The following is a 20,806-nucleotide window of genomic DNA, read 5'->3' on the forward strand; positions in this document are numbered from 1 at the left end:
TAATTTTCCAACAATGTATATATAATTTTCAATAACTAATTTAGCGGTAATTGATTGATTTTATGTGAGTGAATTATAAAGTTTATATTATTTAATTTAAATTTAAATTTTATTTTGGAATTTTAAACTTCTAATCTTAAAAAGTTTAAAAATTTTAATCTTAAGTGTTTTATTCTCCTATTTTATTTCAATTTATACATACATACACACACACATACACACTATATACTATTGTCTGTATATAAATAATAAAATTTTGTTTAAGCAATTGTATCTTCTATTAAATGACAATATCAATGTTTAATACTTGTGTTTTATTCGCAGAACGGTTTAAATGCCTTGCATTTAGCCTCGAAGGATGGCCATGTCGAGATAGTAACCGAGCTATTAAAGAGGGGCGCAAAGGTGGATGCGGCGACGAAGAAGGGAAATACCGCGCTACATATAGCTTCATTAGGCAAATAATTCTTTTTCTCTGCATGTAAAAAAAAGTTTGTTAAATTGTAATCTCATCCATATAATTTTGAATATTACTTCTTCAGCTGGCCAGTCCGAAATAGTCAATATACTTATCCAATACGGTGCCGCAGTTAACATCCAGTCGCAAAATGGATTCACTCCTTTGTACATGGCTGCCCAGGAGAATCACGATCAAGTTGTCAAGCTCTTGCTTAACAATGGAGCCAATCAGAGTCTCGCGACAGAGGTAAGCTAAGATCTCTATTTTCTCAAAATTATTCAATAATTTAATCATGAGTACATTTAAATCACATCGTAATTTCAACAAGCTCAAATTTTACTTCTATACATAGAAATAATTTTTATATGCTATTAGAATTGAAAAAATTTCAACTGCTTTATATTTTTATTAAATTATAAGAGAGAATTTATATATTTAATATTATATAATTTATATATATATATATATATATATATATATATATATATATATATATATACAGGGTGTTCCGGAACAACCTTCCGTCCATAAAATGTATTCCTGATACAATTCTAAGACAATTTGTCCTTTACCAAAATTTGAATCGAAGCGTAATTTTTGAGTTATAAGCAAAAATAGTTAGCAAATCACGCGTCGAGTACAGGCAGGAGCGGCGTAGCGCGCCGCAGCTGACCGTCCGACGTGTGATTACCACCGCATGAGTCGCTAACTATTTACTTTTACTATTTTATCTTATAACATAAAATTATGCTTTAAATAAAATTTTGGTAAAGAAGAAAATGTCTTAGAATTACGTCAGGAAGATCTTTCTCAAAATAACGTCACTTTAGCAAAAGTTGTTCCGGATCGCCGGCCGTCGGATGCTGCAATCAGCTGATTGCTACACGCGATGTGTGTATGGCGGAATGTGTGCGTAAAAGAAAGAGAGAGAGAGAGAGAGAGGAAGAGCAAGGGAAGGAGGGAAGGAGGGAGAGACGTTTATACACACGTACGCACGTATGCATACACTTTTTTCTCGCTCTCTTTCTCTCTTTTACACAAACATTATGTTATAAGATAAAATAGTTAGCGACTCATGCGGTGGTAATCACACGTCGGACGATCAGCTGCGGAGCACCGCGCCGCTCCTGCCTGTCTTCTGTACTCGGCGCATGATTTGCTAACTATTTTTGCTTATAACTCAAAAATTACGCTTCAATTCGAATTTTGGTAAAGGAAAAATCGTTTTAGAATTATATCAAGAATACGTCATTTTACGGACGAAAGGTTGTTCCGAAGCACCCTATATTTATATATATATAATATATGTATATATGTATGATATATGTAATTATATATAGAAATTAATATAAAATTATTATAAAAAATTCCGAATCTTTAAACTCCTATATTGGAAGACGCGAATAAAACAATTCGGATATTTTTTTAGGATGGTTTTACACCGCTTGCCGTGGCGATGCAGCAAGGTCATGACAAGGTGGTCAGCGTGCTCCTGGAAAATGACTCCAAAGGCAAGGTCAGGCTGCCGGCCCTTCATATTGCTGCTAAGAAAGACGATTGCAAAGCCGCCGACTTGCTCTTGCAGGTAAACCTTCGCTGAATCTTCGTATTAAAAATTAATCGGTACGTGAAATAATTGAGTAAATTAAAATACGGCGTTCTTTTTTTTATAATGCCATCGAATAGAACGACCATAAGCCCGACGTTACATCGAAGAGTGGCTTCACCCCTCTTCACATCGCCGCTCATTATGGGAATGAGGAAATAGCGCGATTATTAATAAAACGAGGAGCCGATGTAAATTACTTAGCTAAGGTAAGGTACATCCGGTGATCTTTAAAAATAATTGAATAGGTCAATTTATAAAAATAACTCGAAATTTAAATTTTTGAAAATGAAGACAGCTAATACATAATATACATCTTAAGAGAACGTATAATTATAATTTAGGTGAAAACGATGGGAAATTATATGTCGCGTTTAATGATGAATAAATTGTTTTTTATATCACAAATTTCAAATAATTGTGGGTTAGTAAGAGCCAGAACGCGAAAATTTAATTTTCTATGAAACTGAATATGTGCACAGGGCACGAAATTTACTTGGTGCTATACCAAGATTTTTAAAAATGATCTCAATTCGAGAGCCTAATTTCTTAAAAATTTATTTGTTTTTTATAATTTAGAAATAACCGCTTTGAATATTTTCTAAACGGTTTTAATCTTCAGACAAAGTGTCTGCAGCTTTTTTTGCAGACGCACTCTTCTAAATTTTTGGGAAAACGATTCCGATGATTAAAACGGATCGTCCGAAATTTTTCTCAGACATCTGTCAGATCCGAAAATTCAGAAAGAAAGCCTGAATTTTTCGAAAATTTTCTACAGCGTAGCAATCGGTATTTTTACGTAGCGTGTTTTAATCTTATAATTCGATATTTTTGAGATCGATGTAATGTGTATTCTCTTTTTTTTCAGCACAACATAAGCCCGCTACACGTGGCGGCAAAATGGGGTAAGAACAATATGGTTAAGATACTGTTGGAGAACTCGGCGCAAATCGACGCTAAAACCAGGGATGGCCTGACTCCGCTTCATTGTGCAGCGCGATCGGGACATGAGCAAGTCGTCAGTACGTTACTCGAGAATTCAGCGCCGATCAGTGCGCGTACCAAGGTACGTTCTAGCATATAATTGATCAATCGATGAACTTCAAATTATTTAAAAAATAAAAAAACGAGAGGAAAAACGAGCTAAGACTCGAGCGCAAATATAATTATCTTCATAAAAAATTCTGTAATTAAAAACATTTCGTTTTCTTTCCGGCACCCATCTTCGATAACTTATTAACAAATTAAATCGTTTTGATTTACGTGAAAGTTCAAAAAGAAACTGGAATATTTAATTAAGGAAAAATTCGCATTCCTTTTCCCGCTTCCCGTTCTTGTTTTTTATATTATTTATTAGAGTTCTTTTTCTTATTTCTTCTTATTTCTTTTCTTATTTCTTCTTTTTCTTATATTCTAATTCTCTGTAATTTGATGATCAATGTGTTTTCAATTTCGATTCTATAAGTATATTTTTCGCGACTGTGCTTTTGTCTTAAATTAATAATTAAACTGATTCTTTTCGCGCAGAATGGGCTCGCACCCCTACACATGGCCTCTCAAGGGGACCACGTGGACGCTGCGAGGGTGCTGCTGTACCATCGCGCGCCAGTGGACGAGGTGACCATCGATTATCTGACCTCGCTTCACGTCGCCGCGCACTGCGGTCATGTGAGGGTCGCCAAGTTATTGCTCGATCGAAAAGCCGATCCGAACGCGAGGGCTCTGAACGGCTTCACGCCCCTCCATATCGCCTGCAAGAAAAATCGCATCAAGGTCGTGGAGCTGCTGCTGAAGCACGGGGCGTCCATCGAGTCGACTACCGAGGTAATCCCGTCCCTTCCAATTCGCACTCGAATCAAGCATCTCGCAATCGAATCACGTCTCCATAAATGTCTCCTCGCATCTGTAAATCACGAATGTTTTCGCACAGTGTCAATAGTTCAACGTTCGATGGAATATTACGATCGGGATATCGATCGTAAAAAAAAAAAAAAGAAAAAAATTGCACAGAAATGATCGTTTTCCGCGCGCGTGGAGATATACAGGGCGGCGGCCATGGTGTAAAAAAATTATTGTTTTTAAGAAAAAGTATAATTATTTACAATGTATTTTTTTTAACAATTATTTGTTTTTTTTTCTCTTTACACTAATTGATTTGTCTCATTATTCTGTACATAAAAGTATTACGGTAAGATTATGGAAAACTAAATATTTTACGAGATATTTTATTTTTTATATCAAAATATGTCAGATTAAGATATAAAATAACTCAAAAAGTATTTAATGAAAAATAGTTTTTTGAAAAGCTCTCGAGATAAGCTATAAAAATATGCAATAAAAAATACGGGGTTCTATTTAAAATTTTAAAATTACTCCCCGCCCCCTTTAGTGGGGGAGCGGGGGCAATTTTATGTTTACGTAGTTAGAAAGGTCTCTCGAAAACATGAAACTTTCTCCTGAACAATTTTTTGATTTGACAAATATTTTTAGAGTTATTAGCTTCTAACACTTTACGTGGGCCACCTTGTATATATTAAAAAGGAGTACAATTAAAAAGTCACATTGAAATGTGTTGCACAGTTAATGGTAATTAACGTATTAGATATTAAGAATGAAAGAGATCTCCTTCTTCGCCCCTAATAAATATTAAACATTGATTTGATTAATTTCGAAGACTGGTTAAAGGGTCGTGCGTTACTAGATAAAACTGACGAAGATCAATCAACGTAATTCTGTATCACGATCATTTTTATGTATTTGTTCATGTTGTTGTCACAATTGTTCCGAGAGACACTGATTGTCTGAAACGACAGTACAGGATCAATCGGGAATTAATAAAATTCTGGAGTCATCATCGAAGTCGGAATAAATATTAATAGACAAAATATACATGTGTTTTGCAGTCCGGACTGACTCCATTACATGTGGCCAGTTTTATGGGATGTATGAATATCGTGATATTCCTACTGCAGCATGAGGCCAATCCCGACGTGCCAACTGTCAGGGGCGAAACACCCCTGCATCTGGCAGCTAGAGCTAATCAAACAGACATTATTCGAATTTTGCTAAGAAATGGTGCCAAAGTCGATGCTCGTGCAAGGGTAAGTAAAGCGTGTTACATCCCGAAAGATCAACTCCAACCTTTTTTTCCCCTTCTCGCTCTCCCCCTTTTCTTTATCGAGCTAAAGAAGAATAGAGTTTGCTTGGCGACAGTGCGAAGTATTGTACCTGTCTCGCAGAAAGGCAGAAAGAAGAAATTAGTATTTAGGAAGTCATATACATACAAATGATCACTCATACGCACCCCCTTTTAAATTACAAAAGCATGAGCCATTAACCAGTCTCATATATCGACATTTAAATCGTCTTTTACTAGTGATTTGTAATCGAAGTGTGTGATTTTCCACTTGCAAGTAAGACGAATCTAACATCTCATATCTTTCTCTTCACGCTTTCTTCTTTTTCGAGTCACATGACTCTTTAAGGCACGAACAACATTTTACTATTCTACTCAAAAATTTGTCTATTCAATTAAACTCTGATTTACTACGTATAATGGTAAAAATTAATTTATATTTATCTAAAAAAATCTCTCTGAATAAAATTTAATACAGAAATTATTGAATAAAGAAACAGAAATAAATTTTAATTTGTATAAAATTAAATAAATTTATTAAATAAAATAATAGAGATAAATTTTAATTTGTAGAAAATTTTTATTACATTTTTATTTGCATGTAATGGTAGAAATTAATTTATATATATTGCTTTATCTAAAAAAAAATCTTTCTGAACAAAATTTCATATCGAAATTATTGAATAAAAAAATAGAAATAAATTGTAATTTGTAGAAAGTTAAATGAATTTCTTAAATAAAGAAATATGTATATATTGTAGAAATAAATTTTCATTTGTAGAAAATTTTATTAAAGGAAGGAATAAAAAATAAAATTTAATAAATAAATATTTGTTGTTTTTTTTTTACAAAAATTATTTTGTATGTCATGTTAACTATAACTTCTTGTATAATTAGAAAAATTCTGTGCCTTGAAGAGATAACATCGCTTACTCTGTAATTCCAAGTTTTCTAATCGCACCTTCTCACGCTTTCATTTGACCGCTTCGCAAACGAAATTTTGTCGAATATTTTCTTTTTCTTTTTTTAAATATCATTATCGTCGTTATTTTATAGGAGCAGCAGACGCCGCTTCATATCGCGTCCCGATTAGGGAATATCGACATCGTTATGCTGCTGCTGCAACACGGCGCGGCTGTGGATACCGCTACGAAAGATATGTACACGGCCCTTCATATCGCGGCGAAGGAGGGTCAAGAGGAGGTAATGTACAAAGAGTGCGCAGAGATCGCGGATTGCATCGCCATGCAAAACAGAGTTTACCTGTTTTGGAGCCGGCAACGCGAGTACCTTATTTAGGAAGACGGAATCGAGCGAGCTGCGAAAAAAAAAAATACGTTACCTCGTCCACCACTTGTCCATAAGCATTGTTTTAAAAATCGACCGTCGCTTCATCTATCTCGCACATTTTTACTTCTTCCATTGATGGATTTTTGTTTACTTTTGATTATATATATATATATATTTTATGTTATGTCTTGTTTATTCCGCATTATCTCATGTATCGTTATGTAATAAACTTTTTCGTTACATTGTTTTCATTCTCTTTATGTTACCTTATTTCTTCGTTTCTTCTTTTTTTTTCACGCACATATACGAATAATTTTTTATGCCTCGGCAAAAGTGTTTTAAAAATGCATGCATCCTTCCGCTCATCTCATCATCATTTCTCCCTTTTCTCTTTTTTTGGGAGCTTTCCAGCAAGAAAATACGGATAGACAAAATGTCACGCAATTAGCTATTAAATAGAGAATTTTTAAAAACTCTAAAATTCTTTCTATTCGACAACTAATCATATGATATTGTGTTTATGTGTGTTTCTTGCTGGAAAATTCCCTTTATCAGGCAATCTCGTTATACGCGAAGGTATAGCCAGATCGTGGACGTATAATTTCACCCCGTAACATTTGGCAATCGTTTTATTGCTCTGAAGTTCGATATTGATTGTCAAGCGTTACGTCAAGCGAAACGTGTCCATGTTCCCTTTATATATATTTCTGTGCGTCTCATAAATAATTTACTTACACCTCCCATAAGAACGTTATCAAAGTCATTAAACAAGCGTTAACTTAGCCCCGATATATCAATTTGTATAAGACTCGTTATTATTTTGTGTGTCATGTCGCTCGGATACACGAATACATCGATTTTTCACAAATCCCTCTTTTCTAATGGAAATTTGTCTTGCAGAAGGTAACATTTTTTCTAAGCTTGGAGAGATTATTTCGAAATTATTTGCGTAACATTATTTCGAATTTTTTCTATATTTTAATATGCAACATAGAGAATTTGCTTAATATAAAAATATCAATTATTAATACTATTTTATTGTAAAAATATTAATATTTATTATGAAATATTTAAATTATTTAAAATTCTTTTTCATCGATATACTTAAAAATATTCAAGAATCTGTGTCTTTGAAATAGTTAAAAGAGAAGTCTCTATCTTTGTCTCGTATTGCGAAAAAAAAAATGAATAAGTGAAGATACAGAAAGACCTCTTTTCTGTAACGCAAAATTTTTCTGACAAATAGGTGGCGGCAATTCTCGTGGAGAACAATGCTTCTCTCAAGTCTTCAACGAAAAACGGCTTCACACCTTTACATATCGCGGCTAAATACGGAAATATGAACGTTGCAAATATACTCTTGCAAAAACAAAGTAAACTTGATGTCCAGGGAAAGGTTCGTGCGCGTTTGTAAATTATATCGAGTTGTGTAAAAAAAGTAAAAAAAAAAAAAAAAAAAAAAAATTACATATTTGGGCGAGAGAACTTTCTTATATTTTCTCCTAACAAATCTTCTACTATTTGAAACACATATATCGATAATTTTAGAAAGATACTCCGATCTTCCGAATTTTCTGCACGAGAAAATTAAAATTGTTTTTGCGCATACAATAGAAATTCAAAGAAATTGAAGACTAAATGTTACTTTCTTTTAACTCGACCTAAAAATCGAAAAAAAAAAAAAAAAAATTTTTTTTACACAACGTGATATTTTGTGCCTTGTCGATTATCTTTTTGGCTTTCAAACGAATTAGATGGAATTATGCGGTACGTTTGATATTTCAGAACGATATCACGCCTTTGCATTTGGCGTGCCATTATGATCATCCTAACGTTGCGAATCTCTTGTTAGAAAAGGGAGCGTCATCTCATCTTGCTACGCAAAACGGACATACTCCGCTGCATATCGCTGCTCGTAAAAATCAGGTAAATCAATTAACAAAATTGTAATGGGTTTTATAAAATAATGTTGGTAACATGCGAGTTAAAGAAATGCTTTTGGGTATATTCACGGTGTATCTGATATCAATTCCGAGTAATCATTTCGCGAAAACGACGTCTTTCATGGCGGCCAGATGGATATCGCTTCCACTCTTTTGGAAAACGGAGCAAACGCGAACGCGGAATCCAAAGCGGGTTTCACCCCGTTGCATCTGAGTGCGCAGAAGGGCCATTACGATATGACGAACTTGCTAATTGAACACGGTGCCGATCCCAATCACAAAGCCAAGGTAATAACCAATCATTTTTCCACAAACTTTATATAAGTTTTAAATTTTATATTTTTGAAAAATTGATCAAAATCGCAATATTAAAAATGAAATTTGTTTCAATCAAATAAATACATTTCGTTAATTTTGATTTTTTTAGTTAAATAAATATATACTTTGTTTACAATAATGTCTTTTTGTTTTAATAAATAAATTATATTACTTGCATGTAATAAAAATTATAATTTTTAAAATACAATATTTAAAATTTTAATATAAAAAAATATTGATTTGAAAATAAATTATTTATTAAAATAAAGAAACTGTTTCTGTTTCGAAACAAGCAGCCAAAAATTTAAAAATATGTTTTTCTTTTAAAGCAATAATTTAGTATGTATTTATTAATCCTTTCCTTTCGGCTTAGGATGTGGCTTCCAGTTTACATTCGATTCTTATTTCTCAATTCTTTGCTCAAGCAATAATTTAGTATAATAAAGATAAAACAAATTCTTTTTTTATTTGCAAATAAAAGCGTAAATTTGCTTTCATTTTATATTTTACTAATTCAAATATATTTCCTGCTTGATTGAAATAATTAATTTCTTGGCAAGTATATTTAAATAAATAATTTTTTCAAATAAACAATTATTTTATTTAGATTTTATTTAGACCTCTTTTTTTAGTGTACGTGCGCGATTTTTTTATTTAATCATTATTCACTGTCGCGAAGATTATGAATTTTTTTTGTAACTTGGATTTTCTCTAATGAATTTTACTCCTTGAATAATTTTCGACTTGAAATTTTTTCACTTTTTTCTATCACAATATATTTAAATAACTTCCGGTATCAATTTTGATACTGAATTCACGATAGTGTGTCTTTTGATATTCATTTTATGCAACACGAAATGTAACGAACGACAATAGATACTTATCGTCTTTTTATCTGGATCAGAACGGTCTTACGGCGTTGCATCTATGCGCGCAAGAGGATTTCATCAGGGTGGCCTCTATCCTGGTGAAGAACGGGGCCAATGTCGAGAGCCAGACAGAGACTGGTTATAGACCGATACATGTGGCCGCGCACTTTGGGAATCTATCGATGATACGCTTTCTGCTGAAACATAACGCCGAAATAGACGTCAGAACTAATCAGAATTACACTTCGCTTCATCAGGCCGCCCAACAGGGTCACGCTCATATCGTTTCCGCTTTGCTGGAGGGAAATGCTTCCCATAAAGCGCGCACTAACGTAAGCAACTATTGCTATAAATGGCTACATAACAATACTCATATAATAATATTTATTAATGCTTTAATTTGATTAGATTTGTAACATGATATAACATTAAAAATTAATTTTTATTAAAATGTATATAATATAATATAATTATTAAAATAATTATTAAAATAAGTATTTTTAAAATATTATACAACTCTTTTTTATAATAATTAACTGAGCATCTCTCTCTCTCTCTCTCTCTCTCTCCTTCTCTCTTTCTCTCTCATCTTCTTAAAATATTATACTTAATTATATATTATATATCTTCTCTTGAAATGTTATACTTAAAATATTATTTTATATACATATATTACAAAATATTGTAAAAAAATATATAATTTCTTGCAGTATTTGATAAATTCACGAAACTCTTATTGTTGTAGGATGGTTTAACGGCATTGAATATAGCACAAAAATTAGGATATATTTCTGTGATGGAAGTGCTAAAAGGATTGCCCTACGACAGTGCAACTCCGGATAACAAAAACTGGGAGGAGAAGTACAAAGTGATAGCTCCCGAGAGCTTGCAGGAAACGAGTTTTATGTCCGATTCGGATGACGAGGGAGGTATGTGTGCGCACAAATACAAAGTAATATTAACGCAAAATAATGAAGTTATTTGCAAAAAAGAGTCTTCGTTTTTCAGGTTCTGACGCATTAATTAGCGAGCAGCCTTATAGATATCTCACGGCGGATCTGATGAAGAGTCTGAGGGATGATTCGTTGCCCATTGATGTTACTAGGGATGACCCGGTACATAGACAGGGTAAGAATTGCGCATTTTTAATTAAGAACAAGATGAAAATTGTGCAAATTAAAAATTTGCACATTGTACTTCTTCATCATTTTATTTCGCTCACAAAGCTTAAGCTCCTTAAAGCAGCAGGTTTTTCAATTTTGGCTTCCTTATAGAGGAAGATATTTCAAAATTTGTGGAAGTTACAGCGTGTACAGATATTTCTCAAAAAATTCAAAATTTTATAAAAGATAAACTCTTTCACCCATTCTCACCAAATTCAATACCAACTATTCTTTAATAATACTCTATTTATTTTAAAAAGTTTGTTCCAATATCTCAAAAATTGCGGAAGTTAGAGGTTGTACAATGTACACACAAATTAATCCACGATTTTAATAAGATTTCATTTTTTGCAAGATGAATGATCAAAACTTCATTCTCATCTCATATCTTTGTAACGTGTTGTAATATTTTTTATGTGTTTTAGTTCTATTCAAATAAAATAATATTATATAGAGATAGTTCTAAAGTGAAAAATAACTGGGCTTCAAAAAGTTAATGCGTAGTTAATGATTTTCATAATTATCTTTCTTTTAGTTACTAAAGAAGAGAAGCAGCAATTCGTGCAAAGCAATAATTACTGTTTAGCAGAAAATTTTGATAGCACCGACGGTGTCAATCTAGGGTGAGTGTCGATTATCCTCACCTTAACCTTACTTTACAAAATAATATATAATCATATATTTTTAGTACGTTACTTTTTTGCGGAAAACAATTGTTAATTATATTAAATACATAAATAAATAAATAAATAAATTTATATATTTATTTATTCATTTAATATAATGGTAAACATACATAAAAGGTTACACCTCACCGATTTTATCGCCACTTAAATATGTTGTAGGGGAGGTTTTTCTGAGTAATTTGGCGTAAAAAAAAGTGGGGGAAAGCATTCTTTTAGAAGATATGACAAATTAAAGTTTCACAGTTTTAAGGCTTTTTCTCGGGTATTAAAATAATATTAAGAAAAGTGAAGTTTTTGTGTATGTTGTATTTGTTGTAGGGTAGACATGGAAAATGGTATTTGTTTACATTTACGGGATAAGTAATCATAGATATTTTCGCTTTGCGTGGAAAATTGTAAACCCATATAAAACATTGCTTCGCATTGTAAAATATATGCGTGGACACAGTGAGTTCCGCCCCCCCCCCCCCCCTTACAGAAAGGCTCCATTTCCGGAAGAGATAACTTAATCAAATTCTAATTTTAAATTAGAAATAGGTTTGGGTTAAGTTATATCTTCCAGAAGTGGAGCCTCCCCGTAGGAGGGGCGGAACCCATTGCGTCCACACATATAATATAATATATATATATATATATATATATAGGGTGTCCGCTAAAGATTGTGCCAACGCTCGTGAGCACAGTAAACTGAATACAAAAGTCTTGTAACATTTTTTTCTATAACGCTTAATAAAGGAGTTATTATTGAGTAAAGTCTGGTCAATCAGCGCCAACTTTTAGCCGGACTTTTAGCATGCCGTCCGCTTGGTTGCGCCACCATAGCGACGGAGCGCTCACGCACATTACCAGGCGCGCGGCTAAAGGTCGGCGCTGATTGGCAGATTTTACTCAATAATAACTCCTTTATTAAGCGTTATATAAAAAAATGTTACAGGACTTTTCGATTCAGTTTACTATGCTCTACCCGTTCACGAGCGTTGGCACAATTTTTACTGGACACCCTGTATATGTATGTATATAAATTTGTATTTAATTAATAATAATTAAAAAAACTCTAAATTTATAATAATTAAATAAATTGATATTAATAATTAGATAAATTGATATTCAGAAATTTCTATTCTCTTAGATTTTATATAAAAATTCTTTATATAATATATATGTTCTTTTTTCGCAGGAAGCTGCATTTCCGATCGTAAGTATGAAATCAAGTTTTACGTAAAGACAAAAAAGAAATACAGACGAATAAAAGAGTGTTATAAAAAAATCTGCGTTTATAGATTTTTAATAAGCTTTCTGGTGGACGCGCGTGGTGGTACCATGAAAGGATGCAGACACAGTGGTGTCCGCATTATTATACCGCCTCGAAGAGCCACGATGCCGATCCGCGTTACGTGCAGACTGGTGAAGCTAAACAAGGTGGCGAATCCGCCTCCTTTGATGGAAGGGGAAGCCCTTGCTACGCGAATTATCGAGATGGGTCCGGTGGGGGCGAGATTTTTAGGGTAAGCTCAAAATTAAGAACTCCATAAAATATATATGTTTTGTATATACTGGAAATAATAAGAAGAATAAAAATAGATTCGATTTTTTCGTACGTGTTCGATTTTTTTCACGGAGATAAATTGATTTCAGACCCGTCTTAATCGACATACCGAATTTTGCGTCCGTTCGTGGAAAAGAAAGAGAAATTATTATCCTGCGCAGCGAGAATGGGGAAACATGGAAGGAGCACGATAACTCTGCGGATAATGATGATACTCTTCTCAATATATCTTATGGTATATAATTCCTAAAAATAAATATCTATTATCGTCACATTTTTATATTTTTTATAATATAAATACTATCAAGATTCTGTTCCTTGAAATTTTCTATTTTTTTTTAAACCTGTTGTGTATTAATTTAAATTTATTAATATCACCCAATTTTCTTGTAATCTTAACAAATGTCTGAATTCTAATAATTTTGATAAGCAATATATAAATATTAAATTAATAATTATATTTATAATATAAAAATTTTATATTGTGTGCAATAATTAATCAAATATCAATAAGACAATGATATTAATTAATTGTAATATTTTCTTTCCATTAGACCCTCAAATGAGCGCCTCACATTCGGGCAGGATTACTCGGATAATCACTACGGATTTTCCGCAATATTTCGCTATTGTGACCAGAATTAAACAAGAGGTTCATGTTATCGGTGCCGAGGGTGGTATTTTGATATCCAGCGTGGCGAATCACGTGCAGGCCGTTTTCCCTGCGGGGGCGCTAACGAAAAAGATCAAAGTCGGCTTGCAGGCGAGTAAAAACTTTGATCGATAATTATATAATTGCGCGATCGCAAATAGAAAGATAATGAAAACGTAAAAATTTAATTTTCATTCAGGCGAACGTTATTCCTGCTGAACTCACGGCCAAATTACTCGGCAATTGCGTCGCCGTATCGCCAGTGATCACGATCGAACCCAGAAGGCGAAAGTTCCATAAACCGATAACTCTTACGATTCCTGTGCCGCAGGCCGCAAACAAGGGAATGATTAATCAATATGGTGGGGAGACTCCTACGTTGCGTCTTCTATGCAGCATTGCAGGTACTTATGGATTTAAAATTTTAGACAAGTTAATAAAGGAAATAAAAATATATCTCTCGAATCTTATCAGTAACGTTGCAAGAAAATAATTTGATGATAAAAGAAAAATTACATTTGATTTATAATAAGTAAATTTGTTTTCATGATTAGCAAAAAATGTTTTCTTTATGCATTAAGAAATATAATAATGCTTAAAATCTATTTTTTTTTTTTTAATGATAAAAGCAAAGAGATATAATTGATATTAAATATTATAAAAAAAGATAGAATTTTTACCATTAAAACTTCATTGAAAAATTATTCGCTATCAAATCAGCCATATGACTGATCATCGCATCTTTTATTTTTTCAAAAATTTTATTCAACAGAATCTAAGAATAAATTTTAAATTATATTTTAAGAGATGAAGTTATCTTTCTCCTATTTTTCTAAGATTGCTATATTAATAAAAATTTGATAATTCTAGGTGGAACTAACGAGTCACAATGGGAAGACGTTACAGGTTCCACGCCATTAACTTTTATGAACGATAGGGTGTCATTTACCACTACCGTTTCTGCCAGGTTTTGGTTGATGGATTGCAGAAATATCGGCGCGGTGCCGAAAATGGCAACAGAATTATATATGGAATCCTTACACGTGCCGTATATAACGAAGTAAGCGACTTTTCGTAACATGACTCGTAATAGCGATCACTTAATTTTTATAGTAAAATAAAAAAATTCTTTTTTTACGCAGTTTCATAATTTATTCGAAGAGGATGGACGTGTTGGAAGCCACATTGAGGATATTGTGTATGACGGACGGCAAGGAAGGCATGCACACTTTAGAAAGGCAAGAGGAATTCACAGAAATCGTTAAAAGTCGCGATGTTGAGGTATTCTTATAATATAACATAGCAATTGTTAAACTATTTCAATTACAAAAATCTTTAAGCGACATTAATTTGATATACCTACAGGAAATGATATATAATTTTTATCAGATTTAATCTATTAATTTTTATAAATTTCTAAATTAATATTTAAATTTTCTCTATCTATATTGTGTGAATTAAAATTTTTGTATATATACAGGGTGTCCCAAAATACCTAATCTAATCTTGACAACGCTCGTGAGTAGATAGAGCACAGTAAACTGAACAGAAAAGTCCTGTATTATTTTTTTCTATAACGCTTAATAAAGGAGTTATTATTGAGTAAAGTCTGTTCAATCAGCGCCGACTTTTAGCCGGACGCACGTCAGTGGGCCGCCTGTCTGTTAGTGTGCCGCGCCGTAGCGACGGGGCGCTCACGTTTGACCCAATCTACTTCCACCTTTCGTTTGGTCACTTACTTATCGAACACCCTGTATAATATAATTATTAAAATCTTTTTTTGTTTTTTAATAGTATTTTTTTTTCTTATTACAAGATTACCGTTAAAGAATCACTAACTATAGTAAGTTAATGCGTGTGAATTAATATCATTATTTTTGCAATATCTAATAGGCACTCGACGGAAAAGATCTTTATATCGAGTTTAGTGGAAATTTAGTGCCAGTAACAAAGTCTGGAGTGCAATTGAAATTCACATTCAAGGCATTCCGACAGAATCGATTATCGTTCCATGTTAAAGTGAAGGATCCATTACTGGATCCGGTAGCGAGGATGTTATTCATGAGAGAGCCAAAAGTTGCTAAAGGAGAACCACCTCAGCAGCCTCTTTGTGTGTTAAATATTGTCCTTCCCGAAACTATTATTAAAGATGCAATGCAGAAGAAGTTAAAAGGTATGCCCGTTGAATATTCTCTATAATGCAAAAGAAAAATACGCAAAATCGCCTATTTTTCCCGAAAATATATGACAAAACAATTGCAAATAATAATCCTAATTTTAATATAGTCATTTCAAAATTATTCATTTATTCCATTCTAAAATCAAATAATTTGTAACGACAATTAAGAGACTAATAAGCCTCTTATATAAAACATAAAAGAGTAATTTTTCTTGGTCCTATACTAATACCCGTATTCATAGTCCTTCCTTATTTTAAGGACGGAGAAAGCCTCCATGAAAGATTCCTTGAATCTGCAAGGCCACCTTGTTTCATAGATGGATCTCGAGTCTCCCTTTCAGAAGGAAGGAATATTTTAGGGATTTTTAGTGACCGACTGGAGGCAGCATCGTTTTATGTTGCCTGTAACTAATTTCATATAATACATATGAAAACTTTTTCGTATCTTCAAAAAATTCCACGGGATTTTCCCAATCGCAAATGTATCTTTTCGAAATCCGCCACAGAATCCGATTCTCTGGATTTTCGTCTTCAAATCCATCGTCAGAATCATTTAAAAATTCATTGTCCATTATCCCTTTTTCCTTTATACACTTTCAGTTTGAGAGCGCGACAACAAATAACCACAAAACCACAGATTGAAATGTAACGAAACTAACTTTTGGAGGTTATATTTGGTTATATTCTGCGTATCGTCTGCTAAAAAGATCGCATCCACTCCTCAAGGAAGCTTGTGACCTTTCTTGAGATAAGGGAGCCAATAAGATTCCTTGTTTGGTCAAGGAAAGTTTATGAAACGTGGAACGAGGAACAAGGAATCCTTATTCCTCAAGGACGGACTATGAATACGGGTATAAGTCTAAATAAATCTCAATTTGAGATTTAATTTTAATAAATCTCTCTTACCCTCTTGAAGAAGCGAGAAAAATTCGTGCTCTATGCACAATTAATAAGTGTTTCAGAGAAAAAATTTTTTTTTCTGAAATTAACGCCCTACTATCCTGTGTCATGGCTCTTATTAGTCTGCGAAATTTTAGAATTTGTAATAAATTAATAAATAACAAATTGTTGTTAATATATGACTACTTGAATAAATATATTTTTAAAAATATCAAATATTTTAATATTATATTTTCCATTTGTTTTTATAAAATATTTATTGATAGGACAGTCAAGAATTTCTTTGTTTTATAGTAAAATTAAGATTGAGATTTTTTTCCTTCTCTCTCTCTCTCTCTCTCTCTCTCTCTCTCTCTCTCTCTCTCTATTTTTAATGGAAAATAAGTACAAGTACTTCTAGATGATTGGCAAAACTGGTGCATGTTTCATTGTTACTAATAATCTTTTTTTGTTATTGTTACAGGTTACGAAGATTCTAATATCATAAATCAAAAATTAGATTATTACAAATCAAAGTACAAAATGGAACAAATGGAAAAAACTGATAAGCCTAAAGAAACATCGCCGTCGGAAAAGAAATTCATAACCGATACAGTACAAAAGGAACAAACAGGTATGATATCAAAACCGTAGGAAATAGAAAAATAGGATACTTTTTTCACAAAATACATATGCGAATATATCAATAAATAAATAATCTTTCCTATAAATAATCCGAGAAAATTGAATTGTTCAAATTGGAAATGTCCTGCGATGTCAAAATCAATTTTGCTTTTAATGCTAAAAATGCAAGGTGCAAAAAGAGAACTTGTGTAATGAAATATTAAGTCTTATCGAGGAATGTTTTGTTACGTCAAGATATTTTTATATTGTTCATGTTCACCGAAAAGAATAAAGCGATATCTAAAGAAAGATCTGGCGACGTGGGTCGTTCGTGTGCAAGGAGGAGAGAAAAATAATTTTTTTTTACAAGGTCAAAGGAAAGGAAGAAATCATTGTCGAGTATCGTTTCGTCTCGAGACCTAAAAATGAAATAAAATTCGATTGTCATTCTATTTTCATTTAAGGGAAGAAAGATAATCGGCTTACGACTTAAGAGTTGGATGAGGCTTCTTTAACTTAATTAAACGTAATAGTATCATGCTCGAAACTACCGGTGGCGGACTTCTTTAGTTCAATTCGTATTGATGAAGGGAATGGTGCAAATTTCATATCAGTCTTTCTTTCAAGCATTCACACGCAATTGTCAAAATGTGAGTCTTTTCAGTTTTGTTAATTATACTTTTTCTTAATTTTTCTCTTTATTTATCTCATTAAAATTGACGGGGAAACTGAGATAAATCTGCAATTTATAAAATTTTAATATTTAATATATAAAGTTATATGTGTCTCTAAAATAGATCTTACAATTTACGTATCTTTTTTATTTTTGCCCTGAAAAATCTTCAGTTATATTTTACTATTTGTCTTAAATAATTTATTTAAAACCTTATTTTGTGTTGATGTTAATTTCTCCTTTTTTACAATTTTCAGTTTCAGATATTTTTAAGTTCATTAGTAGTTTATACTTACGATCGACGCGTTAAAATCGTATAAGATATCAAGCAGACATGGCGACGAAAATCGAAGAGCACGATCGCGCCACGACGAAGCAAGATAGTCAAGTGAACGAGAAGAATTGTTCTTCTGGGACGAAAATCAAACGTAAATCCAGATCCGTCAGAAGACGCATGCACGCCATGATGAGCAATGCGTCGCTCCATTTCTCCGATACGGATTCCGAGGGCGAGCTGACAATGATCACTAACAAGGTGGGCAAGCTCAATCCGACGCAAACTTCGCAAATTGACAGTCAATGCTCTAGACCGTTAATCTCCGTCACCTGTGCGGAGGACACCGAGTCCTCCGAGACGAAGATCAAAGATAATCTCGATTACCTCATAGCGGACGGTGAGACCAGATCTCGATCGAGACGCGGTAGCTTCATGGAGAATCTTACCGATGTCGATGAGATTTACAGCGACGAGAAGGAAACGGAAGATGATGAGAAGACCACCAGAAGCAATCTGAACGTGATCGACAACGACTATCAGGGGGAGACAGATCTGGAGGACGTAGAGGGTGACGAGGACATTGAATCGACCATCTACGTCGCACCGAGATCGGACATTCTGAATGAGTTCGGCGGCGAGATGATCACGACCAAAGAAGGCGACGGACCGTTCTCTGTGGAAGTGCGAAATCGATTGTCGCGCGAACAGGTCTCCGTCGACAAGGAGGATGCTGAGAGAGTGCCGGATATGCCCAACACTGATAGCGAAGACATGGAAGCGTCCGAGGACGAAGCCAAGCTGGACGAGGCAGCCGCCTGCAGTCACATATACGACAATATGTACGAAGATATCTTGGCCGCGTCTCAAATTGTCATGACCAATAAAACGGAGAACACACTGCACGTACCGGACACGGTCGACGAGGCTATCAGCGATTGTCATACCGATGTGGAGGACGTCGATTAAACATAATTGTTGTTGAGAAGAAGAAACTCTTTCAAGGAGATTTGAAACAATTATATGAAGCATGTGAAATAATATAATTCTTGGAATCAAGGTCTCGAACAATTTTCACAGTCTCTCCAATTATACATAGCAAGAATTAACATTCTATTAATAGAATATCGAGATATCATCGTTAGAAATGATTAATAGAATATTGTAAAGAATTATCGTCCACAACTGTAATTGGATAAAGTCACTGAAGATGTCTAATAGGATCTGATATACTCACACAATTACTGCAACGAAAATTGCATAACAATATTTAAATGCTCTTTTCTTTCAATAGGAAGTCTTGAAGATAAACAGGATATTCACATAAAAAGAACCCGGCATATTGTTCTTAAATTAGTTCATTTCTAAATCATTCTTATATTAATATCTCTTTCTTATATTTCTTTACCCTTCTTTTGAAAATAATTCTAATCTTTTCGCAGCAAATGTTTCTTTCATGAAGAAATAAAGAGAAATTATTTAAAAACTATGGTATATAAAGAAAAGTAACAAACTTTTTTTATTATGTGTTAATAAATATACTATAAATTTCGGAATAAATATACCATATCATGTAAACTAACAGGAACGTTTTATTTTCTGAACAATTCCTATATTCGAATACCGTATGTAGTTCGTCGCCGATTTTTACGTTTTTCTTTTTGCACCGTGCCTATTAAATCTTTGATGGGGCGAATGTGATAATTCAAGCAAAGTAAAAAATATGAGAGAATTAATTCTTTTGAGAAACAATACCATTTGCGTCAAAAAGAAGTGTTCAAAGAAGTCCGCTTATATAACAATTATAAATATATCGAAAAATTATTCGTCCATTTATGAAAAATCGGTAAACAATACGATGCTCGTGGAAACGATTATCGACAAATTAATTTTTATGTTTTTGTCATGAAACCGATAATAACGCAATATATGTGTACTTGTTATACTTGCAGACCGAACTGCCGTCCTCAACATTATCATAGACAACCGTATGGGATATTAATGCAAAAGAGTATGTCTCCGCAGATTAGAGAAATTTTCCGATATAAACACACACATATATACATACATATAATTATAATTATATGATATAATATGTAAATATATACGTACATAGATTTAAATAATGTTGATGTTTTTTTTTCTTGGCAATAGCATTTTTTTCATTCTCCTTTTGTTTAAAATCAAGTCGTTGTACGTGCAAGAACAATATAGAAAAATTTATTTCGTGAATATTTGTAGATTATACTTTGGTTGAATACAGCTAAACAAATTTAAATTATATTTTGTATAATAAATTTCTAATAATCTCTACTCTTTCATACATATACCTAAGAAATATACAAGAAATATATGATAAAAATAATAGTCTCATTATCGCACGCAACATGCGCGATAATATTACATCCAGTATTTGTTATAAGCTGTACTTTACAGTGAATTAAAGCCGTTGGATATAAAACAAAAGAAATTTATTTTGCGACATTATACGCGAATCATTGTTATCAT

The 20,806-nt window shown here is 33.0% G+C and overlaps 2 protein-coding genes across 3 annotated transcripts in view; both read left to right on the forward strand.

Annotated features, from left to right (window-relative positions):
• Nucleotides 1-20,806, forward strand: part of LOC138936326 (ankyrin-2) — a 32,805-nt gene that overhangs the window by 2,068 nt on the left and 9,931 nt on the right. For both annotated transcript variants that reach the window (XM_070301631.1, XM_070301630.1), the window contains exons 3-26: nt 325-457; nt 543-706; nt 1,890-2,045; nt 2,147-2,275; nt 2,935-3,132; nt 3,594-3,890; nt 4,970-5,167; nt 6,259-6,405; nt 7,739-7,888; nt 8,278-8,418; nt 8,568-8,723; nt 9,658-9,954; nt 10,368-10,551; nt 10,631-10,750; nt 11,321-11,408; nt 12,649-12,666; nt 12,752-12,976; nt 13,107-13,252; nt 13,572-13,780; nt 13,869-14,073; nt 14,540-14,729; nt 14,812-14,950; nt 15,563-15,842; nt 17,212-17,361. In XM_070301631.1, coding sequence (XP_070157732.1) covers nt 325-457; nt 543-706; nt 1,890-2,045; nt 2,147-2,275; nt 2,935-3,132; nt 3,594-3,890; nt 4,970-5,167; nt 6,259-6,405; nt 7,739-7,888; nt 8,278-8,418; nt 8,568-8,723; nt 9,658-9,954; nt 10,368-10,551; nt 10,631-10,750; nt 11,321-11,408; nt 12,649-12,666; nt 12,752-12,976; nt 13,107-13,252; nt 13,572-13,780; nt 13,869-14,073; nt 14,540-14,729; nt 14,812-14,950; nt 15,563-15,842; nt 17,212-17,361 — 4,120 coding nt within the window. The remainder of the gene's footprint in view (nt 1-324; nt 458-542; nt 707-1,889; nt 2,046-2,146; nt 2,276-2,934; nt 3,133-3,593; nt 3,891-4,969; nt 5,168-6,258; nt 6,406-7,738; nt 7,889-8,277; nt 8,419-8,567; nt 8,724-9,657; nt 9,955-10,367; nt 10,552-10,630; nt 10,751-11,320; nt 11,409-12,648; nt 12,667-12,751; nt 12,977-13,106; nt 13,253-13,571; nt 13,781-13,868; nt 14,074-14,539; nt 14,730-14,811; nt 14,951-15,562; nt 15,843-17,211; nt 17,362-20,806) is intronic.
• LOC138936334 (uncharacterized) lies at nt 17,858-20,199 on the forward strand. The gene is made up of 2 exons (XM_070301648.1): nt 17,858-18,001; nt 18,282-20,199. Exon 2 carries the CDS (start codon nt 18,359-18,361, stop codon nt 19,265-19,267), a length of 909 nt encoding a protein of 302 aa, XP_070157749.1. The 5' UTR covers nt 17,858-18,001; nt 18,282-18,358; the 3' UTR covers nt 19,268-20,199.

This window comes from Polyergus mexicanus, unplaced genomic scaffold (genome assembly GCF_030449975.1).
Source record: "Polyergus mexicanus isolate NDT 795.1 unplaced genomic scaffold, iyPolMexi1.0 SCAF_9, whole genome shotgun sequence".
In the NCBI taxonomy this organism is placed as follows: Eukaryota; Metazoa; Arthropoda; class Insecta; order Hymenoptera; family Formicidae; genus Polyergus; species Polyergus mexicanus.

What these genes read in the sequence shown, in the direction of transcription:
- LOC138936334 (XM_070301648.1), top strand. Translation starts at nt 18,359, where the DNA reads ATGGCGACGAAAATCGAAGAGCACGATCGCGCCACGACGAAGCAAGAT.